Source organism: Protomyctophum parallelum (genome assembly GCF_964188405.1).
Source record: "Protomyctophum parallelum genome assembly, chromosome: 16".
Classification (NCBI taxonomy): domain Eukaryota; kingdom Metazoa; phylum Chordata; class Actinopteri; order Myctophiformes; family Myctophidae; genus Protomyctophum; species Protomyctophum parallelum.
The window spans coordinates 20,442,161-20,468,856 of NC_139711.1; the positions used below are offsets into that span (position 1 = coordinate 20,442,161).

The 26,696-nt window shown below is 42.1% G+C and overlaps 1 protein-coding gene across 5 annotated transcripts in view; it reads left to right on the forward strand.

Moving 5' to 3' along the window:
* The window catches only part of prom1a (prominin 1a), a gene marked incomplete at its 3' end in the record, with an annotated part of 96,740 nt that overhangs the window by 41,144 nt on the left and 28,900 nt on the right, over window positions 1-26,696 (forward strand). For all 5 annotated transcript variants that reach the window (XR_014570490.1, XR_014570491.1, XR_014570492.1 and 2 more), the window contains 8 exons: window positions 16,300-16,420; window positions 17,649-17,712; window positions 19,716-19,805; window positions 22,043-22,272; window positions 24,383-24,457; window positions 24,790-24,853; window positions 26,089-26,248; window positions 26,333-26,485. Coding sequence is in view for 2 of the 5 variants with exons in the window: in XM_083785843.1 (XP_083641969.1) it covers window positions 16,300-16,420; window positions 17,649-17,712; window positions 19,716-19,805; window positions 22,043-22,272; window positions 24,383-24,457; window positions 24,790-24,853; window positions 26,089-26,248; window positions 26,333-26,485 (957 nt within the window). The remainder of the gene's footprint in view (window positions 1-16,299; window positions 16,421-17,648; window positions 17,713-19,715; window positions 19,806-22,042; window positions 22,273-24,382; window positions 24,458-24,789; window positions 24,854-26,088; window positions 26,249-26,332; window positions 26,486-26,696) is intronic.

A 26,696-nucleotide genomic window follows, 5' to 3' on the forward strand; every position in this document is an offset into this window, starting at 1 on the left:
CTTTTCAGACAAATTAGACGGGGGGGGGGGTGGTATTTATATTTCAGAGGAATGAGGAGATCGTATTGATAAACACAGGGTGGGCAGAAGGGGAGGATGAGGGAAGACGAGGAAACAGCAGTGACTGAAGGGCGCCGTCTTGAACCAAAGTTGGTTTGATTCACAGAGAAATATCTCGGGCAACGCTCGTCTCTTATGAGCCCGCATCGCTGGGGCATCAGAGTACACGCCTGGCCTAGAAACCAGACGATTCTGCCAGAACTGAAAAATAATAAAAAATAATGGCCCAGCAGTGATATTGGTCTGGCCATGCCAGGCTAGTACCCGCCTGGCATTGTGTTTCAGTAGCTCTTACATGATGTCAAACAAGTCCTGCATATCAGACGGAACTGTATTTTTAAGTAAAAGTATCAATACTGCAATATAGAGACATACTCGGAATTCAAAATGTACTTGAGTAAAAGTACAAAAGTATTGGCATCAGAATATACTGTACTTAAAATACAAAAAAAAAACATACTCATCATGCAGAATGTGAGTTAGTTCTGTTTCAGTGTTTTGGCACTGCCATGTAGAAAACCACCTGACTGCAATTTTTGATATTGCGTTTCACTGTCAGTGAGACGATAATATTCTCACTGACTTGCATGTATTTTTGTATAAGCATTCTTTACTTGATTCCTGAAAAGCTTATTTTGTCATGTATCAGGCCTATTACCCTATAGGCCTAATACATGACAGTGGGCACACAATGACACACACTGGTAGCCAGGGTATGTATGAATCTGCCGACTTTGATGTTAGAAACCAGTCATGTGAAGTCTAGCACAGATGAACTGTGAATTTGACTGAAGGCTTGTCTCCAGCAGTACCACACATATACTGTACAGTACAGACTAGTACTCCTACTGGCCTAGGATTGAACTATGCCAGTGTGCCTTCTTCCCTCCCTCCCCTGTCACTCCCCAAGAGTACTGCCATTGAACCGATTGCTTCCACACTGTAAAGAAGAATTCAAAGGGGAACGATGGGCTTTAAAACAGTGCACACCCATGTCCAGCCCGCCACAGACTTGAAACCAACAGCACTCTTACAAGAGCCAGTGATGGTGTTGTATCGTGTTGAGGGGCGCTAGCCTTGGAAAATTATGTCATATGGCAGCTAAGTCTATATTCAGTAAGCCCTAACTATGGAAGCCAGGCAGAACATGTCTGTCTGTCTGTCTGTCTGTCTGTGTAACGGTGTCACGGTGTGACACCGCCACCAGAGGGCGCAGTTACTATGGAAGCCAGGCAGAACATCGCAGTTAGCAGTCTAACGTGTGCGCAGTTAGCAGTCTAACGTGTGCGCAGTTCGCAGTCTAACGTGTGCGCAGTTAGCAGTCTAACGTGTGCGCAGTTAGCAGTCTAACGTGTGCGCAGTTAGCTGTCTAACGTGTGCACAGTTAGCTGTCTATCGTGTGCGCAGTTAGCTGTCTAACGTGTGCACAGTTAGCTGTCTAACGTGTGTAGCTGTCTAACATGTGTGTGTGTGTCGGTGTCAGACTGCCACAACAGCGCTTTGTTGTCTAACTACTAACGTCTAACGTGTGTGTTGTTATTGCAATTTACAAGCCGTGTTCGCGAGTCTTACTTGTGTGTTAACATCATCCATACTCGCAGACACTTTTTAGAGTACACATGGACGTGCAACATTGTGCCTGCCAGCCATTGTAAAAAGCCACACACATCATTAAAATCACACACGTGTGAACTGAGTGGTGCAATTCCCCCCCCCCCCCCCCCCCCCTCTCTCTCTCTCTCTCTCACTCTCTCTCATTAGAGTCACTACCCCTCTCACTGTTTCTGGCGCCCCCTACTGCTATTATTAAGTCACATACTCATGCTCACACAGACAGACACACACACAAACAAACAAACAAGTACAAGGACATTGCAAGCTGGTTGTAGGAGTGGTTTGCACCACTCAAAAAGAATAGTGGGGGAGCCTATTTTTGTCCCAACAGAAAAGGGCTCTGATTCGCCCTAGCCCCCACGCAGACTTATAAAGATAAGATGACAGTGAGAAGATCCCTCTCTTTGTTACAGCTGAGAGGAGAGACCCCTGCCTCATGCCATTACCCAGCGTGCATTTCACTCGGTCTATTTCCGTCTTTGAAGTGTCTAATGCTATTAGCACAAAAGGGGTCCTTACAATATGGGCTGAAGTAATACTAATCATATGGGCAGAAGTAATAATGCTACACGGGGCTGTCTCAGTGACAGCAGAGCCAGCACTGTGAGTCATGGCAACACTATATTTACTATTTAATATAACAGTGAGTGACTGTGTGTGTGTAATCTTTAATTACGATGCCGAGTTTTTAGCTGTTGTGATTATATAAATGACATGTTAGAGCTTGAATAGCTCTGGATATTTAACAGAATGCGACTCAAATCAAATGTGACTCACTTAAAGTTAATGGAAGCAGGTTTTCCGTCGGAGTACAGAGTGCTGACTCGGCCACGGTGTCAGGAATCAAATATATTGCCGCTGTCGGGCAGAGATCTCGTATGTCCCATGTTTCAGATGTTCGTGTAAATGAATGCCCTGCTTCATCGTACAAGAGTGTCTCACAAAAGTAGTGAAAGCCAATCTACAAGCTCCACAGTCAATATAGATTGTCTATTCTCATGATTTCAGTTATTATTATTATTTTTTGTATGTACAAGATTTCCACCCGACAGTGACGATGTACAGTGTGCATGCGGAGATGCGGTTGCACGCCCGCCCGCACAGATAGAAACATGCAATATTTATCTTGCACATGCCTCTCCCTGTCACACACATGCCCACACCACATACAGTGCCATACACTTTCACATTAACCCTATTTTATAATTTGCTGTATGATGGTGTATCTACGAGTTCACAATGCATTCACAATACAATGTGCTTAATATATCTGCTGTCTTTATTATCCACAAGGGGGAATCGTTTTGGTCAATGCATGCATTCAACATAAGACAATACATAAATAAACACCGTAATTAAAACACCCAGCAATGTCAAATGTAACTATCAAATGTAAACTAGTTTTTAAAAGAAAGCAATGTCCTCTCCACTGCACTATAGTGTAATGCCAATAATGTGTTTGTGTATGCTTTCATGTGTGTGCAAGTATGAAGCTATTAGCACGCCAGCTTTTCCGTGCACACGCAGATCTGCTAATTTTGCTCAAATCGGGACGCCAGGTAGAAAGTTGTGAAGCGTTTCCTGTGCACCAACCCCAGGGAGTCATTCCATGCAGGGTTATTTAGAGTGTGATTCTTAACACTGTGATGAGCATTAACTCAGTCTGTCAGTGAAGAATCCACCGCGACTGACCGACCGTATACATGTCACTGTGGCTGGACGTGACCTGCTAATGCAAGGCCTGAGGGAGGCAAAGAGAGCGCCCATCCAAGTGGAACAGGACTCATTCTCACAAAGACTGTTGATTTTATTGCTGGCATAGACTCAAGTATGTACTGTATATTATGCTCTGAAACAATGTTTTTAGAATTTATACCAGTGTCTGGCTGGTGTATGAAAGAAGTAAGATAATAGATTAAATCGATGCACTGTACTGTTACTTTGTTCATCTCAAAGGTGACCATTATTATTAGTAGGATTATTAGTATTATTATTGATGTCTGAACAATGAAGATGGTGTTCCATTTGATATCCAATCCTGTCCAAATAATAGTTAAGCCGTCAATTTCCGATGCCAACAAAGCTTGCACCGTTCGAAACTAATACTGTCTTCAAATCACAGACATGTTCAGTACAGTACTTAGAGTTGCCAAAAGAGTATGTTACAGTAGATTTGAAATTAAGTTATATATTTTGGGTGATTTGATTGGGAGATCCCTACCTAGTTTAACATGATATATGCCCGCCTCTCCCATTAAAAAGTAGCCTGTCTACACCTACAGTACTGAACTTTACATCAAAAACTCCTCGAGATAACTTGGTGATTTTGCTGCCTATAAATACAGTCTACTACGATTTACTCTACAAAATAATTACTAGTATTTCTGCAATGCCATGCCTTGCTTTATTATAATTCTATTTCATATAACAACAATCTTCCTCCATGTGCCCAGAAGCATGAGAGGAACAGATTTCTTGCATACCAAATAATAAATATGATAATAAATAAATAAATGAATGAAAAACGTCACATCCGCAGATAGAAACCAAAGTAACGACAGACTCAGAATCTGCTTTATTTTCACATCACAGGTTTACAGGTGCAAAAAAGTTTTTATGCAAGCTCCATCGTTGACACGCCTCGACAGCAATAAATAACATCTCAAGATACTAGAAAGTATTGCTCTTGCAAAAACTGTTTTCAACTGTCCATTAAACAAAGAAAATGAATATATACCTACCGGTAATTAAACTCAAATGCACGTTTGCAACAATGCATTTGGTTCAAAATTAATTAACAAAACCAGCGTCATTTGTATTGTTGACCTATTTCTAAAATATTAGTGCAAATGTCGTTCATTTTTTACTCCTCTGTCACACAGAACTGTATGTTTTTTGTGTCCATATCACTACGCCCAGTAAATAGTTCCTTGTGATAGAGTGGTCAAATTGAGTGAAAGTTGCATTCATATTTTAGAAATATAGGCCATCAACACAAATGACGCTAGTTTTGTGGATTAATTTACTTTTTCTTTTTTCAACTTAAATTGTATCCATTTATCATGAACAAAAATAATGCGTGGCCCCCTGTGCCCCCCACAAAATGACCGGAACTTCTTCATATTCACCAAAACCAGAGCACAACTCCCACAGGACTCGGTCAATCAATGAATACAGACAGTTACTTCTTAATGTCCAGGACGTTTTAACCCTTTCAGACGGGGAATTTTAGATAACACACTTTAGCATAGGCCTACTTCGGCTATTGAAAAATTGCATATACAAGCTCTGCTGTTTTTTAAAACATTGTGAAAATGTGTGTACATCTTTGAATACATATATTTTTAAAGCGAACATTTTTAACTAAAATCTTTGCTTCTGGCTCCATGGAACAATTTTTTTTTAGATGGTCGGCGGCCAAATACTGTATATAATTTAGTGGTGTCCTTGACATGAAAAAGGTTTGAGCAAGCACAGGTTTGAGAACAGCTTCTCCCAGATTCTTGAGTGTCCTGATGACAGAATGAGAGACATACAGTAGGTTTCTCAGAAGACTGTTAGAAGACATTTTCTTTAAATCTGTATAGAAGTCAGTATTCACGTCAGTGCTGGGCTGTGCATTGTGGGTTTAACCCATTCTGAACGGGCACCCATTTTGGTGTTAGCATCATGTTATGCTTTAGCTATTGAAAAATAGCAGATCTACAAGCTCGTAGCGGGGCACCGAGTGGCGCGCTACTAGCTTGTAGGTCTGCTATTTTTTTTTTAATCGAAGCGCGACTGACATTTTTAGAATCTGATCTCAGGTCAGAATGGGTTCATCAGACCAGTGTGTGTCCAGTGGAAACCTCGTTATGAATCTGATCTCAAGTCAGAATGGGTTTAATGTCTCCAGTCAAGCTACCACACAGAAGGAGGACGGACAACAAGCTATACTCGGCATCCTCGTCGTGTGGCACTGTGCCAACTGCCAAGGGGCTTAAATAGTTATTTTGTGTCCAAACGGAAAGGCTCAAGCTAAATTATGCATCCATGTCCACCAGTTGAATTCTTAATAGGAGACGATGGTACACTGAAGGCAAGGCGTTTAGGCTGTGTGACCCGATATGACTTGAGAAATCACACCGTCTAAAATGCTATGAAAGAGAAACACTTTTTAATGACCTAATCTTCCCAGTGTTCTAAAAGACTGGTTCTCAAAGTGGTGTCCGGGGGCCCCCGGGCACGTACAGCCTCACAGCGCATCACCATGCAATGCATTTTTAAGGCCAATGTAATCTTAACTGCTGCCAGTTCAAAAAAAGGTTGCTACGGGGAATAATTATACAGTGGTTCAACCAGACAACAATACATTTTGTAATCGGCAGCACACTGGTTGTGTTCAGTTAATTGCTGACCCAGCTTATTGCTATTGGATACCATAACCCAGGGGTGCCCAAAAGGTAGATCGCGAGAAGTAGATCACAAAGGCTGTGCAGGTAGATCACATGACATGCCCCTGAAGAATATTTAATTTAAATGTAAAAACATTGATTGACATCAAAAGGGCCTGTTAGCTCAAACCCACAATACAATATTTTGTTTTCAAGGGTGTTGTTGTGCACAAAAACGTTGGTAGCATCACAAATACAAAAATAAATACAAAAAACTCAACATATTCCATTTATCCCCCTCTATTTCCCCCATTCCAACTGCATTTGTCTTGTATGGAACACCAGCTCTGCTATTCCAAAGTCCCCTCAGATACATAAAACTATTGTCAGCAATGGTAGAATCTTTTTTTCGGTGGGTAGATCTTGTTGAGCTGGTCATTTTGAAAGTAGCTCTCCAGTCAAAAAAGTCTGGGCACCGCTGCCATAACCAATGCATCTTCAATGTTGAACAAACAGATCTCAGAGGACCCCATGGATTGATTATTACTTCCTTTTCCATTTTTGATGCTTGAAGCACAGCTATTCCATGACCGTGAATATCAATTGTGTGCAAGTATTTCTGTGGTATATAGACAGGCCAAGTGTCTCAGTTGTCCACCTGCATACAATAAAAGCTTTGTGACTTGTATTGCTTAAGTTGTGAGTGCTGAAACATTATCCTCCATTTTAACTTTGGATGCGAGTTCTGCTATATTATTAACTACAGCTTTCTCATGGTTGCTACTATTCTTTTTGTGGCTTTCGCCTTTATTTTATATTTTTTAATGGAGGGACAGACAGTAGGCTGACAGGAAATGGGGAGAGAGATGGGGGGGGGGGAAGACATGCAGTAAAGGCCGTCGGGATCGGGAGTCGAACCCGCGGCCACACTGCCAGACTGGATTACCAGCCAAGGTGCCTGGACCATTGAGCCATAGCCCAGGCCTGCTGCTACTATTATTAAACAAAATATGCACTCTTCTGCTGGAATGTATTTCACACAAAATGCACAAAAAAGTATGCCATGCATAAGATTCAGACAAAGATGAACTATGTACTCTTCACTCAGACTGGGTGCCCAGTCGGTTGAGCTAACCGTCTAGGCCCATATATCAATGTTGCACTTTCAATCTGGCATCCTTATTTTTATATCCCTTATTATGTCATTATAGGCAAAAATGTCACCCCCCCCCCCAATTTTCGAAGCCACGTTGCACACTTGTAGAGAGATCGGCTCCTTTTGAAAATGATTTAAATATAGCTTTGGTTGTTAATGAGGTTGTAAGATGTGTCTTTGGTCTCTGATAACATGTGATGGACATTACCATCATTTTGCACTTTATTAGTGCATTTTACTATCATTTTGTACTGTAGTCTATCAGTAGTTCCCAAACGTTTTAGCCTGTGACCAAAAAGACAAATTTGATGTCTCCCGGTACCCAAGCTACAGTAGTGAAAATAGCAGATCTCACAGCGTTTTGAGCTTGTAGATTTGTTGAATTTATGGAATTTCTTTTGATTGTCTTAAGCCATTCTAAGCGGGAACCCCTGTTGGTGTTTCAAGCATTATGATATGCTTTAGCTGAAAATGTGGTGCAAATCTTTGAATATATATTCTTTCAGAGTGAACGTTTTTAACTCAAATCTTTGCTTCTTTGGTGGTCCCTGGAACAACATATTTTCAGATGGGTTGTCGGCGGCTAAATACAGATAATTCTGGGGCTCCTTGACATTGAGAACCACTGATATAGAAACAGGTTTTTCAGAAAACTGTCATGTTTTAGAAGACATTTTGGAGAATTGTCCTCAGGTCTAAATGGGTTCATTTTATTCTTTGGAAAAAATGCTTTGAATTTATTTTCTAAATGAGTCTAAATTAGACGCATACAGTAGGCCTACGGTATTTACCTGTAATCAAATAATACAAAAAAAAAAACAGTTGGCAAGATAATCACTGGCTGCAGCCCCATACTGTAATTGTCAATGGGATTACGACAATGTTCCTCCTGAGAGTGAGAGAACAGTTGGCCTGTTGCAGCAGTGTGAGAGGTGGTGGAACGGCCACTCAGTCAGCACACTGTCCTGACCTACAGAGTAGCGGCCCAGCTGAATGCAGGCCATTGTTATAGCGTTGGCAAATAAAGCTATGGACCCACCAGACCATGTAACAGTACCCAGCCTCCAGTTTGGTGGCCTAGATTCTGGGTGAGGGGGGCTGCTCTGGCTTGGATGCTGAAGGTATTGTGTGCAGAGTTTTCGTGTGCCATGTTGTGGGCATTCATTCAAGAATTCTCAAAGTTGTCAGAGCAGCACTGATGCCCGAATATGATTCGGATCATAGTCCCCACACTGGCTGCAAGAGACATTAAATAAAGCGTACCTATTAACCCATTCTGAATCTGACCTGAGATCAGATTCATACGAGGTTTCCACTGGACACACACTGGTCTGATCAACCCATTCTGACCTGAGATCAGATTCTAAAAAATGTCAGTCGTTCTTCGATTTTTCGAAAAATAGCAGACCTACAAGCTCGTAGCGCGCCACTCGGTGGCGCGCTATGAGCTTGTAGATCTGCTATTTTTCAATAGCTAAAGCATAACATGATGCTAACACCAAAATGGGTTCCCGTTCAGAATGGGTTAAGTGGGGTGGTGGTGGCTCAGGGGTAGAGTGGCGGGAACCCCGAAGTGTCCTTGAGCAAGACACTGAACCCCAAATTGCTCCTGATGTGCTGGTTGGTGCCTTGCATGGTTTTCGCCGCCATCGGTGTATGAATGTGTGTGTGAATGGGTGAATTGATGCACAATCTATGTAAAGCCCCTTGGATAAAGGCGCTATATAAATTTTAAGTGCGCCAGTGTTGGACGCAAACGGCGTTGTTTTTGGCAGCAAATTTCTATTTTAGTTTTAGTCATATTAGTCTTCATTTAGTTTTAGTCATATTTAGTCACCTGGAATGTTTCAGTTTTATGTGTCATGCGATTTTAGTCGACCAAATCTACAGTTGATTTAGTTGACTAAAATGTATTTTGGCGGGCCTTGATGCCGTTGTAATGACAGATTTTACACTTGCTGAAAATAGCCGATCTACAACGCGTCGCGTGACGTGTAGACGCGTAGCGCGACGCGTAGATCTTCTATTTTCAGCATGCAACCAAGTGTAAAATGACTTACTGGATCTCTTGTCCACTATAGTCCCTTCCTAACATTTTAGTCTAGTTTTTTATTTGTTGACGAAATTGTCAATATATTTAGTCTTGGTTTTAGTCACCATGGCTTAGTTTCCATTTAGTTTCCATTTAGTTTTCGTCAGTGAAAAAAGGTAGTCGACGAACATTTTTCGTCTTAGTTTTAGTCGACAAAATCAACACTGGGCACGCAAAAGTGGGCAGCCACGGTGCAATATGGCTGTGGCAAACTGGACACTGACAGTCTAGATCAGTGGATCAAACTGGACACTGACAGTCTAGATCAGTGGATCAAACTGGACACTGACAGTCTAGATCAGTGGATCAAACTGGACACTGACAGTCTAGATCAGTGGATCAAACTGGACACTGACAGTCTAGATCAGTGGATCAAACTGGACACTGACAGTCTAGATCAGTGGATCAAACTGGACACTGACAGTCTAGATCAGTGGATCAAACTGGACACTGACAGTCTAGATCAGTGGATCAAACTGGACACTGACAGTCTAGATCAGTGGATCAAACTGGACACTGACAGTCTAGATCAGTGCTCTGCAATGTTTTTCAGGCCAAGAACCCTTAAGCTGAGAGAGGAGATGAAACAGGGACTACATATTGGATTCATGTTAAATGTGTGTTTTCAGACATTTAACCAGTTAAAACCTCAATACTTGACCACTTGGCTCAGTCGGTACTCTTTCCTCTCTCTACACCAAACCTCTTCACAGAAAATAGCCAGATGCGTTAACTTGTGAGCTTGTAGATCTGTTTTTTTCCCCCGGCTAATGTTCGCCCCCCAGAATTGGGATGCGAGGGTTCAAGTACAGTAGTTCATATTAAAATAAAATAAAGCAATGAGCAGACAGACCTCCTATACCTCCATCTAAATGTGTCAAGTTCCTTTCTGGGAGTACGGTCTGTTGTCGTTGAGCGACCTGCTGTAGAGGAACTCCCTTGGGCACTTATTAAGATCAACAGCCAGCAGCTATAGTCATGCACCTATAACTCCATATGGCTGAGCAAATCAGTTGTCAGCTACAGATGAAGGATTAACGCATTTACTATTTGACGTCGAAATTTATAAAATGTCTTTCACGATTTTTTCAAAAATAGCAGACCTACAAGCTCGTAGCCCTGGGTAGGCCACCCACCCAGGCTCTAGTTCCATTGCATTTATTATTTTATTGTTTTGTATCATTTCACTTTTATTATAGTCTATGGTAGTATATTAAATACGAGTGTAATTGCGAATGCATTGATTGCGAAAATCAGTGAGCGATTACTATATAACCCAGGCAGAACTGTCTGTCTGTCTGTGTGTCACGCTGTGACACCACCCACCCGCCACCAGAGGGCACCCACCACCAGAGGGCGCAGATCACACACTCACACACACACACACACACACACACACAATACAACAAATACAACTTAAAAAAAAGTACGTCATTTATTCTAATTGTTGTTGTTTTTTTACGAGCTGAGTTCGCTTTGTGCGTCTTACTTGTATGTAACTGTACTAAAGGAACAACTACTGTAGTTACACGCACCTCCTCAATGAGCCATTGTTTCACAGCAGATTCCACTCGGCGTGCCTGATTCTGGGGGGGAGAGAGAGAGAGAGAGAGAGAGGTTTGTGCGTGTGTGTGTGTGTGACAGGAAAAGACGATGGCTGAGAGTGTGATTGTTGGATGTGTTTGTATGCAGTGCGTCTGTGTGTGTATGTGAGAGAGGGGGACAGAAAAAGCTCACAATAGTCTTTTTGTTGTGCGGCGGCCATGTTGCCTCTGTGCCCTGACGGGGATGGCTCCACTCCAGTGTCTGCATGGCTGCCTGGCTGTGGTGTGGGGCCCACGCACTGCACGCACTGCTCCAAGAAACCCTACTGCTTGGGTGTTGTGCTCTCTCTGAAAATAGCAGATCTACAAGCTCACAACATGTGACGCATTGTGAACTTGTACGGTACGCCCGCTATTTTCAGCATGCAACAACGTGTACAGTCTGGCATCATTCTACGCCGTCACGGCACTGTCAAAATATTTTTTTGTCGAGACGGACTAAAATCGTACGATATTTAGTCGACTAAAACTTTTCAGATGACTGAAACTCTAAGCTGATTAAAAAATGTGCTGTGAAAATGAACACTGCTATACTACCATCTCTCTCTAGCATCATACAGTTTTTGACCAGATATGAGGGACTGTGATTGGATTTTTGTTTTTAATTAATTCATCAATTAATTAATTACATTTTCATATGAAAGCAGGGAATCATAGCTTCAAATTGACATATTGGTTGTTCAGTTTGACCCGCCAGTTTTGGAGATGTGGCTTTCTTACAGAAAACAGCGAGTTGAGAAAACAGGCTTGAAAGGTTCACGTCTGTGGTCTCTAACATTACACGTAGCTACATGTTTAAGCATTTATTTCATATTTACATTTACAAGTTTAATTCTGTCTGTGGGTTTTATAAATATTTAACCAGTAAAAAGTAATAACTAGAACTTGTGTCTTGTAACTAAATCATCAAAGCAAACAAAAAGGTAGGAGCACACACCTAGAGTAGGGAGGCGCTGACCACGGGAGACAAAGGTCAATTAAATGTCTTTTTTGGCACCAGGACTACGAGTTGTGCGACCTCTCCCAAGTTCCTGAAACGTAACCGTTTTGGACATATGAGGTTTCCACCCGACAGTCATGTTATGCTTTTTTAAATGTGCAGTGGCGTCAAGTTAGTCTACGGGTGTGAAAACTGAAAAGTAAAAACCTCAGCATCAGCAACGCTCTGTGAATGATGGCTCTATCGTTGTAACACACATGTGAGTGTGAATCAACTGGCCTTGCACTCTGCTTGTCCTGCACACACACCCCTATAGACACACTCGCACCGACACACACACACTTACACATCACACTTACATAATGAAATTAGACACGCATGCACACACACACACACACACACACCACGCACACACACACAATGCACCCTGGCAAAAGGCAAGGCCTATTTCGTGTTGTATAGGGGCAAAATAAATAATCAATTGAACCCATTAAGACCTGAACCGGTGTCTAAAAATGGCTTCTAAATCCTAACAGTTTTCTGAAAAACTTATTTTTTCAACTATCTAACCAATGTGCTATACTATAGGTAATATCTCAAATAAATGACACATATTCTTTAAAGGGATAAACTGCTAGCCTGGCTCCAGCCCTGAATCGCTACCATTAAAAAGAATATGTCCTGGCGATTCAGGTCTGGTTACGCTGTCTATGGCGGCGTCAGTTTCGATCGAAAATCTGATCACAGCAGCTGATTGGCCGTCAGCCCACTGGCATCAAACAACAAACATGGCTGCCCCCACTGCGGTGACTCGCGACCGTATCAATCTGGCTATTAAATCGACCAAATGATAAATGGTTTCTTTACAGAAACGACAGGTTCTATAAACATCATCACTCTACCCCTAAGCCACTGCCGCCACTGACAAATCGAATAGCCGATCTACAAGCTCACAACATTGAATATACATGTCATAATCGATTTAATTGATTCCTTTGATTAACTGTTTCACTCCCCCCCCCCCCCCCCCCCTATTGCAATGACATGCACAAACAAGCATACTTAAACCTTGTTTACATACACAATGATTCATCTTCCAATTGATCTACGCTTTCCAAAGCCCCAATGGGGCCTGAGTCATTGCTATTGTTATTCCTGTCTGTGCGTCATCTGACATAATTCATAAAGCTGCTTATTCCACTCAGCATCTCCAGAAGTGAGCGTCATCCTGTTAAACAAGGCAAGCATATCACAAAACCATCATTTATCGTTGGTTTATCTCCATAATTTGTAACTTTCCGTTTTTTTCATCGTAAATTAATGCCAACTGGATCGTGCTCAAACAATGCACAAAAGTATACAAAGTAGCAGATCTGCATAGACATGGTAACGCCCCGCCTGCCTCTGATTGGCCTAGCGACACTGCCGGCCGCACCGCGCACCAGACCTTCCTCCGAGGTGGAGGATAGTCTGCCGCCAGGTTACTTTTACTCTGTGGTGGGAATGGGAAATAATACGATATTAAAGTACAATTTAATACAAGAGAATGACAGCTTGGCACGTGCGACAGTGACTTTTATTTTTGTAGAAGAGGCAAACTAATATTGTTTATGCCGTTTGCTTTGATGGAATAATTGATTGTGTGTACTACTACTAATATAAATAAAGTTTGTTGATTATTGTGTAATTTATTTGTATGTGTAAACTTGAAAACATTATTGTACTGTAAGGTCTCTTTTCCCTTGATTCTTTATCTTTTTTAGGATAATGGTATTCGTTTACTATAATTGGATTAATACACGATAAACAACACTATTCAATCAATTATTCAATCAAAGCAAACGGCATAAACAACATTAGTTTGCCTCTTCTACAAAAATAAAAGTTACCAGAGTTAGAAGGCTGCAGCAGCCTGTTGCGCGTGCCAGGACAGGACAGGACAGGACAGTCTGGCGAGACCATGGGGGCAAGACGGACAGTGTCGGTAGGCCAATCAGAGGCAGGCGGGGCGTTACCATGTCTATGCTCGGACGTAGAATAGATTCACGTGCCTGGAATAGGTATCTATTACTCATGTGTCTTGTGCATCATTTTTTTTTCATTTTTAAGTTTTGTCACAGAGCATATGTAACACAGAGAATTAGGCATTGAAGGGGACACGCACGCACGCACTCACTCACTCCCTGGATGCCAACGATGAACCTCTGCCCCAAATTTTCCAGAACGGCCTGTTAAAGCGCCACCATGAGGCAGCTTTTCACCTTTTTTTTGCCTAGGGCCTATATACGAATCCAGGAACGGGTCTCATGGTCGCAGCTTACGTATTTCCTGTAGGCGGACTCGACGTAGCTGTGGGGTTTAAAATAGGATAGAGACTGATATGGCGCGAAGCTCCGCCCCCCCCCCCCCCCTTCTCGCTATTCATGTCAGTGGAAGTTGCTCAGTGGCGTTTTGAAGCACCCGGAAGGACCGTCTACTTCCGCCTTTTTTCGCCGATTCAGCATTTGGACACCAAATTTTGGTGCCCAAATGCGGAAGTGCAACCGAGCACTCAATGTTAAAGCCCAGCTGCACGGGGTTTCCTCGTCATGAATCCACGGGTCCGCCTGCAGTCCTTCCTCTTACCACTAGGGCCCCGTGCTTCAACGTTGGAAAGCCTCACTGGCCCCTTGGTTTAAACCCTCACCAGGCGCACCTCTTCTACTATAGTGAACGGCAGAGTGACTGATGTTTGTCTGCCTCAAACGTTACTCTTTTACTGTACCTGCTTTTTACTAACGGAAAAAAACTGAATGTCAAAATATCCACCGCGGTGGCTGAGACCAGAGCCATTGAGTAATGGTTGAGACGAAGCAGTGAAAGGTCCTGAAAGATACATAACGTCAGTCTTACCTAATACCCAATCTTTCTGTTTTATGAACGCAAGGCTGCTGTACTTTATACCTCATACTTTAAATGCTTAGTTTAAAGTATGCGGTATGTGCCTGCCTAGTGCCTACGGACGGACCCACTCACAAACGCGCACCACGCAAGCAAGCACTGGCTGGGAGGTGGTGCTGGGCTGGGATCAGGGATGGGGGAGAGTGTGAGTCATAGAAACTGCTTACCAGTATGGGCTGTCTTCTCTCCCTTGATGTTGTTGAAGCTAATTAAGCCAATGCAGCGATCGAGCTTCCCAGGTCCGTTTGAAGTGTAGCCCTTTTTTAATGGCGTGCATTATGCAATCATTTGTGTCTGCATTTCATTTGAATGTGTTCACTCTCTCAGGGGCTTTGGATTCTACAGATAGCAGCAATAACTAAACTATTTTTTTTTTTTCCCTGACTACCTTTTCTGCTGTATATCGAAACAAAAAAATCTATGATTACTTGCCGACAGTCTGGGATAATGTTAGTGTTATGTCAACACGACTTATTGAAAATAAATCAAATATGTGACCCACCATGAATGGGAGACATGCAGTCATTGGATTATTATTCTATTTTGTTTTTTTCATGTCATATGAAAGCAGGGAATAAAAGAAACAAAAAAAAAAAAGTTTTTCTCCTCTCCTCTCCTCTCTTGCCGCCGTGACTCTCTGTATCAAAAAGAGTCACATATATCAATGTGTGTTCACTGTGAATGATTCGGGAGCGCAGGTTCCCTTTGGTCCAGATGAAGCGGCGCATATCCTTCATCCAGCCGCCCAGCAGTAACAGCTCAAGGGCCTGTTATTGTAGTGCATGTGAGATAGGATTCTCCTCTGAGAAGTGGATATAGGTGGTAATGAATGTTGCTGTTGTGTGTGTGTGTGTGTGTGTGTGTGTGTGTGTGTGTGTGTGTGTGTGTGTGTGTGTGTGTGTGTGTGTGTGTGTGTGTGTGTGTGTGTGTGTGTGTGTGTGTGTGTGTGTGTGTGTGTGTGTGTGTGTGATTCATCCTTCTCTAGGCAGGACGAACAGGTGGTTTTGGGGAGTTTTAGTGTGATGGTGCATGCTGATCTCTGCTGGTGAATGGACTGCACTGCACCATTGTTTGTGTGTCATAATAAGTACAACTCTGTGACCTGGAAACCTTTCCATTTATTCACCAGCAGTGTTTCCTGCTAGAGGCTTTAGGACCACATGCTGTTGGTTTGCATCATGATTTCACTGAACTGTATTTAACACCACATGGAATAGGAGGCCGGCCTCCTCGCTGCTGCTTTGAGGTTTGAATTCAACTGTTAACTCTCTTAAACCTCAGACAAATGGATCAGCTCCAGATAGTCCTAGTAGTTTTGGAGGATTTATGATTGAGATTATTGTGAAGAGGAATTGAGGTAAATGTAACCTGTTTTTGATCTCTTTTTTCTGTGTGTGTGTGTGTGTGTGTGTGTGTGTGTGTGTGTGTGTGTGTGTGTGTGTGTGTGTGTGTGTGTGTGTGTGTGTGTGTGTGTGTGTGTGTGTGTGTGTGTGTGTGTGTGTGTGTGTGTGTGTGTGCAGGATCGGAGTGCTAATTGCGTATTCTGCCAACCAGAACCTGAGTTCTCAGATGAGAAACATAAGAAGACTGGTCAACACCAACATGAGAGATTTGCATACGTTCGCCAACGACACACCAATGGTACGGCCTGGCCCGGGCTTCCCTATTTTCAGTATTGCCTTTTTTTTTTAAATATATTTTCAGATGGTATGAATGTTCCCTGCACAGTAATGCTTTCCTTCCAGGCCATATGGTGCTAATGATGACAGCAGGGGACCCATACCAGAATAATCGATCATAAATCCAAAGGTTCATTATCATTTATACGTACATGCAAGGAGGGGCTCCATAGTTTTTCAGTAATCCAATTTGGTTGTAAAAAATCAGACCCGTCTGAAGTGAGTTGTACTCACTTGTTGTACTGTCTGTCTGTCTGTCTGTCTGTCTGTCTGGTAGGCTGTGCAACAGTGACACTTGTTGGTGAACAAACGCTAGAACACTATTTTCATGCTCGGACACAGCCAGCCACACTGTCTATAGGAGTGGTTGCACCACTCAAAAAGACAAAATAAAAAGTGCAACAAGTTCACTCAAGTACACTAAAATGTGATGAATCCTTTAGACCAGGTGTCTTCAATGTCTTTTCAGCCAGACTAACGACCCCTTAGCTGAGAGAGCGATGAACCAGGAACCCCCACTGCATATTGTATAAAATTGTGTTGCAGATTAAACTTTTTAGATGGCTTCATAGACCTGTTTGACAGCACTATCATCAGTGTTGTGTAAATCTATGTGTTTATATATATTTTAGATTCATGTTAATGTGTATTTATATTTAACCACCTATAAAACCTCAATACTTTGTAAACATGACATTGGCTCTGTACTTGGTGTTTGTATTTTATTTATTTATTTTCTACATCAAATTTCTTCCCTAAAAAAAGCCGATCTACAATGTAGATCACGCATGTGACATGCTGTCAGCTTGTAGAGCTGCTTATTCCTGTGAATGTTCCCCCCAGAATAGGGATGCTGGTGTTCAAGTGCATGGTTAGTGTAAAAGTAAAAGAGACAAAATCTCACATATTTGGCAGACCCCCTAGGGGTCCCGGACCCCCTGTTGAAGACCCCTGCATTTTGTTTTAGTATTGTGCGTCATGTTTTTCTGTCCGCCTGTTTGTCTGAATGGCACATGGGAGAGTGAAAAGCAGGCTCAGCCTGTATTGCGTCGACATGTTTGAAGTGTGTGTATACATGTTAATACTGTAGACTAGAGGATGCAAATCAGATGCCTCTTAACAACAGAACTATTCAACGTTGTCGATCATTAAACCCTGTTTTGCTCTGTTTTTCTTGTGTTGATTTACAGCAAATCGATTACCTAATATCCCAATATGCCACTGCGCGGGACCAAGTCATATATGACCTTGATAGTAAGTACTGACGGGGCACTGCCACTGTTTTTTGAATCATGTAAATGGTTAATGGTGCATTTATATAGCGCCTTTATCCAAGGCGCTTTGTATAGATTGTGCATTACATTCACCCGTTCACACACCCATCCATACACCTAGGCAGCGGAAACCATGCAAGGCACCAACCAGCACATCAGGAGCAACTAGAAAAAGTGCCCTTCTGGGCACAGGTCTCCACCAGGATTCTTCCTCAGCCTAGTGGGAATATGCGTGCACAGTTTCATCGCAATCGGACGCTGCGTTGAGGAGTTGTGGCGATTTGTACAAAGCGGGCTACTCCTGAAAACTGTAGGAGCCAATCGTGGCCAATCAGGATGGAATATGATAAATCAAACAAACCTGTCTTGATCACATGACTATGGAGATCATGTGTACCGATTTGCGTGAAATTTGGATACAATCTGAAGGAGTAATAATAGAAAATGTGTTTTACATATGTCGGCCTCCTGGTGGCGCTATAAAGAGCAGATGTGAAAAATTCCAGACAAAGGTTTTTCCTTGGCCTCTAGGGAGTTGGCATACAAAGTTATCCACAGATCCGTGCAGTTAGAGGTAAAAACACTTTTCGGCCAGTTATAGCGCCACCTTGAGGCTGTGTTGAAATTGTTCATGTGGCATTTCGTCCTCGGCCTAGTGGGAATGTGGGTGCACAATTTCACGGAAATCACGCGATGTGTTCATGATTTGCAGCATTTTGTTTGAAACTGAGCACTCCTGTGAACTTTGGAAGCCAATCTTAACCAATCAGGATGGAGTGTGAGAAATCTGAAAGACCGGTTTCGTTGAATGGCTCTAGAGAGACTGTGTACCAATTTGCGTGATGTTTGGACAAAATCTGTAGGTGTACTGTGCAAAAACTTGTTTTGCACAAAGCGGCCTCCTGGTGGCACTATAACAGGCCGTTCTGGAAAGTTTGGGGCAGAGGTTCATCGTTGGCATCCAGGGAGTGTGTGTGCAAAATTTGGCATCGACCGGGTTAACGGTGGCCGAGATTAGCTGCTCACGGACACACACACACACACACACACACACACGGACGGACGGACGGACGGACGGACGGACGGACGGAGTGCAAAACATACTCTACCCCCATGCCTTCGGCCTGGTGGAGACAATTAAGGGTTCGGTGTCTTGCTCAAGTGCACTTCCACACTAACTCTGGGGGAGCCTGGGTTCGAACTGGCAACCTTAACGGTTACCATCCGGATACCATCCAGCCACTCTACCCCTGAACCGCCGCCGCCGCCCAGGCTTACTTATCTGCGAAAAGAAAAACCTGGTCACGACGTAAGGCAGAGAAGTTATGGGCGGATGTATCATCCGGAACATCCGTCAGCTGTATTTCCCTTCGGATACGATATTCTTTTCCGACCAATCACAGCACTTTCGTGGAGAAAAACTGATTTGTAAAGCATCAACGTCATTTCCTTGGGCGATACTTCCGCTAAAATCCCGCAACTTCCACCCCAAAGAAATTATAGCCTCTACAGTGTAGGTCTTGCCCAGGGTGCCTTAGCCCAGAGGTTCTCAACGTTTTTGGCTGGGGACCTCCGGAAACGCCCCGCCCCAATACAAACTGACTACAGAAATAACCTTAATATTAGAGACAATAAATCATAAATGAATACTCAAAGCAGATATAATCATTAACCCTGTAAAACCCGGATTAATTTCTAATTGCAAAAAAGAGATTTCAACCTTACTACTACGTTTTACTACTAGGACTTATCAGAGGAAATTATGTCAAAAATATATTATTATTTTTTTCAAATTGTATGCACATTTATAATTATTAAAATAACAATAAATTAAAAATTACATCTAATGATCACAAGATTTTTTATTTGTGTGAATTTCAGCCTCTGTGGGGGGTATTACCCCCCAAAATAATTAGGCATGCATGTGTGTTTTTGCCGTTATGTTACGTCCTTGCTAAAGACGAGATTTTTCCCATTCTACAGATATAGGTCCAGTACTGGGCGGAAGGATACAGGACCAGTTGGATAAGGAAGTGCTGCCCGCCCTGGAAGGAGCACTCAGTATAGCTGGAGGTACTGTACCGCCACAGTTAACGAAGTCTCTACATTTCCATACTTATTCATATTATGCTTATTCTTTATTTCAGTGGTTCTCAGCCTGTGGGTTGATTTGATTGGGGGAGGAGGGGTATACTATAAAAACTTTGTCCAAAGACATGTCCAAATTGTCAATTAATATAAGAAAGAGGCCAATTTTGTGAAAATTTGCCGATCTGTATAGATCAGCTATTTTCAAAATATCTATCTGTGGAACCGAGTCAAACCCTTGTCAGGTTGGGGGGTACCCAGTTCAAGTATGATTATTATTTAAAAAAATGGGGGGGGTCTGAAAAGGTTCAGAACCACTGTTTTATTTGAGTTACGGAATGCAGAAATGTCCACGTTTCTTTTTTTCATTCTTTTTCCTAATAATTTTTTTGTGGTTTTAAAAAATACAAACAAAAAAGGAAAACTGCAGAGTGCCTTGAAAGGTAACGACACGATAACAGTCACGGAACAGTGACCTGTCATCCCCTCTGCACCTTGTGACCTTTGACACCTAGTGCTATCGCTGTGATTGGTTTCCCGTGTGGTTTTTCCCCTAAGGCTGACGGGGCCTATCAGAGCCCATTGTGCCATCTTAATGCACGCCAGGCATTTCTTTCCACATTAAGTTCATGGCATCACCAGATCTAGCCGAAATATAGCACCACACAACAATGAACTATAAATATAGCACCACACAACAATGAACTATAAATATAGCACCACACAACAATGAACTATAAATATAGCACCACACAACAATGAACTATAAATATAGCACCACACAACAATGAACTATAAATATAGCAACACAAAGCAATGAACTATAAATATAGCACCACACAACAATGAACTATAAATATAGCACCACACAACAATGAACTATAAATATAGCACCACACAACAATGAACTATAAATATAGCACCACACAACAATGAACTATAAATATAGCACCACACAACAATGAACTATAAATATAGCACCACACAACAATGAACTATAAATATAGCACCACACAACAATGAACTATAAATATAGCACCACACAACAATGAACTATAAATATAGCACCACACAACAATGAACTATAAATATAGCAACACAAAGCAATGAACTATAAATATAGCACCACACAACAATGAACTATAAATATAGCACCACACAACAATGAACTATAAATATAGCACCACACAACAATGAACTATAAATATAGCAACACAAAGCAATGAACTATAAATATAGCACCACACAACAATGAACTATAAATATAGCACCACACAATGACCTCGACACGCCAGACCCTCTCTACCAGCCCCCAGTTGTACTACCCTTCTGTGGTGTTTTAATGCCGGATTTCAACTTTGTTGTACGACGCTGTTCATTTTTAATTAGTTATAGTCATAGTCTTTTGAATAAAAAGGTCATTTAGTTTCAGTCACATTTTAGTCATCTGTAATAATCGACTACCGTAAATGTACAGTTGATTTTGAGGACAAAAAAGTATTTTGGCCTTAATGGTGTCATAATGACTGATGAGTTTACACTAGGTTGCATGCTGAAAATGGCAGATCTACTAGCTCACGGCACGTTGCTGTTGCAGCGCTAGTTTTTATTTGTTGACGAAATTGTCAATATATTTAGTTTTAGTCATAGCTTAGATCTTTCTGTAGTTTGTCAGTGAAAAAAGGTAGTCAACGGACATTTTTCGCCATAGTTTTAGTTTTAGTCGACAAAATGACATTGCGACCGCGTCGTACCACTAAGTGTAAATAACGCATTAATTAAGGTTTATGTGCATCTGTGTGTGTTTGCGGGTTGTTTATTGTGTGTTTGTTAGAGGGTGTGTGTACCTGCGTGCGTGACGTACGTGTGTGTGTGTGTGTGTGTGTGTGGGGGGGGGGGGGGATAATCTACTGAGTCTGTCTTTTACCCTCCTTCCCTTTCCTTCCCTCTTTCTCTTGTCTTTGCTCACTATGCATTGCTTTGTGGCAGCTCACTGCATTCAGGTCCCATCGAAAGTAATGTTTCTTCAAGAAATTGCCCCCCTGCCCAGAAAAAATATAATAATAAAAAAACATAATAATAATAATAATGATGTGTTGTGAGATAATAATTATAATTTTCCGTCCGAATGCAGTTGCAAAGAAAAGTCTTGAAGCCACAAAGGAAACATGTATAATGTGATCATCATTCATTATAAAGTAACACTTTCCCGTGCCGTGCAGCCATCCGAGAGAGCAACGAGGCGCTGGAGAACGCCAGCGTGTCCCTGGAGCTTCTCCAGGAAGTGACGGGGAAGCTGAACTTCAACCTGAGTGTACTGCGCTCCAGCCTGAGCCGCACCCTCAACGACTCGGGCTGCCGCGACGAGGAGTCGGACACCACGACCGCCCAGCTCTGCAACGGCATCCGCCGCTCGCTGGAGGAGCTCCACATCGGTGCCAACTTCTCCCGGGTAACGGCACTGCAGGGTTGCTAGTGGTACAGTTCACGTAGCAAGCTGTTATAGCAGTCATTCACACAACCTGTGGGCTGTGCAGATACTTTATTTGTCCTTTCGGAAATGTGTCTTGTGCACAGCAGTCATCAGGATACAGAAAACATATACAAACAAACAGATCACACAGTACATTGACAATAAAGAAACAATGCCAACAGAAGGCCACCAGTCATAGTTCCAAGAGGCATCACATCACACTTTATGCACAGAACTAAGATGGGGCCTGCTTGTTCATAAGTCTTATACTTATGGGAACAAACGATCTTGAGGCTCTAGCCTGCAGAGAAGGTACCATGTACCGTCGCCCTGATGGTAAAAGATGGTATTGGCTGTGTAATGGGTGTGTATTGTCCCTAGTAATAGCTTTCCCCTTCCTGAGTACCCGGGTCTCATACATTGGTCTCATCAAATCGTACCCCAGCTATTTTGCTGGACACGTTGATGGTTTTATGGAGTTTGTTCTTATTGACCAATGATAATGAGCCATAACAGAAAACAAAACAAAATGTCAATGCACTCTCCACAGGATCGATGGAAAAGTGCTGTGCAGTGTTGATTTTGTCGACTAAAACTAAGACGAATAATGTTCGTCGACTACCTTTTTCCAATTTCCACTGACAAAAACTACATGGAAACTAAATAAAAAACAAGCTATGACGACTGAAACTAATACTAAATATACTGACAATTTCGTCGAGAAAAGAAAACTAGACTAAAGTGTTAGGAAGGGACTAGTGGACAAGAGATCCAGTATAAGTCATTTTACACTTGGTTGCATGCTGAAAGATTGAAAGATCAACTGCAGGTTGATCAACTGTAGATTTAGTCAACTAAAATCTAATGATATTTAGTTGACTAAAACTAGACTAACACTAAGACATTCCTTCCAGGTGACTAAAAATGTGACTAAAACAACATGGAAGCTATTCAAGAGACTATGACTAAAACTAAAATCAAAACTTGCTGCCAGAAACAACACTGGGGCTGTGAGGGTATTGCAAGTGGGCCCACAAATATTTGGCAATAAACAAAGATTTTATGGATAATATAACAATAATAATAATGATAATGTAAAATGAGAGATTTTTTGTTGATTTATCAGTGGTATTATATATTTGGCCGCGGACCCCCATCTAAAAAGATCTCATTCCAGGAACCCCCAGACTTGAAATGTTGTTCACTTAATATATATATATTCAAAGATTTGCAAACTTTTTTAAAAGCTAAAATCTTAAAATGTCAGTTTTAATGGGTTAAAGTATGCCACGTTAGTTCCATTGATCCAAGCCGGAACACACAATCGATTGATTGACCATCAAAATATTCTGAAAATGACCACTATTACCTCACTGTGCAACAAACAAATTACAATCAAATCAATGTTAACAATGACATATACAACAGATGGTACAATCAATGCTACAATGACTGATGTCTAACAAACATAATGAATGTCCCTGAAAATGTCTTGCCATGGTTTTGTTTGACCTTTTTACCAATAAAATACTATTAAAGAAACTGTTAACTGGTTAATATGTCACTTTAAAAGCGTAATTGTGTTTACCCGGACAGCGCTGGTTGGCAGGTATCAATACACTTTAACCCATTCTGAACGGGGACCCATTTTGGTGTCAGCATCATGTTATGCTTTAGCTATTGAAAAATAGCAGATCTACAAGCTCATAGCGCGCCACCGAGTGGCGCGCTACGAGCTTGTAGGTCTGCTTTTTTTGAAAAATCGAAGACACTTTTAGAATCTGATCTCAGGTCAGAATGGATTCATAATGAAACTGTCAGGATGTAATAGACATTTCTAGAATCTGATCTCAGGTCAGAATGGGTTAAGACCGACATGGTTGTGCCAGCATGGATGATTACATTTATTTGTTGATCGCCTCTTCAGACTTGTCTTGATTGTTTAAGCATGACGTCATGGGCCATTATGCTCGATAACAGGCTTGATGAGCCCAAAGCTTATTGATACCGGGTCCTCAATACGCTTGTTATTGGGTTTTTATCAGTTATGGAGCTCCATCCCTACTGACCAGTGTGTTTTGCGTTTCAGTTAGACAACCTGAACACTCAGCTGGGAAGAGTTACTGACCTCCTGAGGACTGACCTGTCCAGTATCATCCAGAAGGTGAGGCGTTGCACACACTGCAAGAAAAACCTGAAATGACTGAGTCCTTGATCATAAAAAAAACAAAAACATGCATGATGATGGGGGGAAATATTACATTATGTTAACTATGGGGGAATAACAGAATTGGTCTCCCTATACTTAAAGAACAAAAACACATAGGACAGAACAGATAATACTGGTTAACTTATTTTTTTTAAGTCCCACAAATAGTGTGTAGTCTAGCTCAAAGACATTATGCAACATTAAATAATTATTAATCCTTAATCTCTGCATTAAATTAGCCGTCCTGGCAGCACATTAATGTGGATATCCTTCTGTACACACCACAGGGCTACTCCTCTCTAAACGACACCCCGACCATGGTGGCTGACCAGACCAGAAGTATTGCGGGAGGTAAGTCACGTCACATTTATTTATATATAGCAGCACATTTCACAAGACAAGCTCAGACTCAATGTGCTTCAAAAAATAAAATCAGACCAGTCTGAAGTGAGTGGTGCTGTACTGTACTGTCAGGTTAGGAAGTGAAGACTGTACGGTGGACTCCATGTTGCTCCCTGGAAGCAAAGAAACATGCGCAATTGAGACCAGGAAGTTGTACATGCACAAATCATAGATATGGCACAAATGGCCCAGCAGATGGCGTACATATGTCCCGTCATGTACCGACCAACATTACTGTCTGTGTGATGATCCATGCTGTGCCTTACTTACCCACTTGCTGTTAAAACTTTAATATAAAAGGTAAAATGCAATGATTGATTAGGTTAATGACGTGACATATGTACAAGCATCCCTCCTTTCAGTGGCATCACGCCATCTGCTGGGCCATTTGTGCCATATCTATTTCCTGGTCTCAATTGCTCATGTTTCTTTCCTTGGAGTCCACCATACGGTCTTCGCTTCCTAACCTGATTTTATAAACCTTGGTCGGGCGGAAGTGGTCTCTTCTTCTGCGTATTTCCTGCATTACACTGGCGCTGGCCTCACGATATTAACGGGAGGGAATGTGTTTAGGGAAATTTGACACTTAATCTAACAACTTGTGAGAATTCCATGCTAGAAGGCTTTCTTACCTTTATTTGTAGTTATGTCCCCACCAAAGAGGTCCAGTTGTTATTTTGTGCAAAAGTGCATTATTGGCTATTTCCTCTAATATAAGCCCTTGATGGGGGTTGTTTTTTTTGCTAATTTGCTTATTTCCATCTAAATAAGTAGTAAAGTGTAAATAGATTTTTGAGCGATGGAAATACGCGAATTAGCACAACACCCCAATGCCCCATTCAATTCAATGCAATTCAATTCATTCAGGGAAACAGCCAATAATGCGCTTTTGCACAAAATAACACCTGGACCTCTTTGGTGGGGACGTAACAACTACAAATAAAGGTAAGAAAGCCTTCCAGTCTGAAATTAAGCGGAGATAAACCTTCGGAGCACAATCTTGTCTGTTTCTCGTACTAACTCTCCTCTTTTTTTCCCCCCTTATTTTTCTATCCCCAACCCCCATCTGTTTCGTTCTTTCTTTCTCTCCATCTGTTTCTCTGTCTCCGTCCCTCTCCTCCTCTCCCCCGTCCCCCCCGCCCATGGACGTCTGTCTGTCCCCCGTCTCCTCCATGTCTTCCCAGGTGTGCGGGAACTGGTCGAGGACATTGGCGGTAACGTCGGCAACGTCACCAGGGTCTTCCCCTTGCAGCGCTGCCTGGGGAACTTCACAGTCTTCATCAGCCACACTCACTCCACCATCGAAGACTACTATCCGGAAATCGACCAGATAGACTTCTACAGGTAAATATGTGGATCTTCTTCAAGTACCGTTTTTTAACATTTCTGGCAAAAGATAAAACACTGTGCGCTACTGTGCTACCACAGGTGGATCGGGTGCATCGCTCTCTGCTGCATGGTGGTGCTGGTCCTGGCCTTCAACTACCTGGGCCTCCTCTGCGGCACCCTGGGATACGACAAGCACGCCTCGCCCACGACCAGAGGCTGCATCTCCAACACGGGGGGAACACTGATCATGGCGTGAGTTATAGGGCATTCACTTCTAGTCATTTTGACTAGTTGACTAGTCGAACTACCTATTATGTAGTGTGTGTACATTAATCTACCTGATCTTGAGTCCTACAAAATCGAGATTTTTATTCTATTTATTTTTTATCAACTAGTACCAACAAGGTTGACTAGTGGTTGTACTAGAAGTTACAAGAGGGATTTCTGTTTTTTTATTATGATA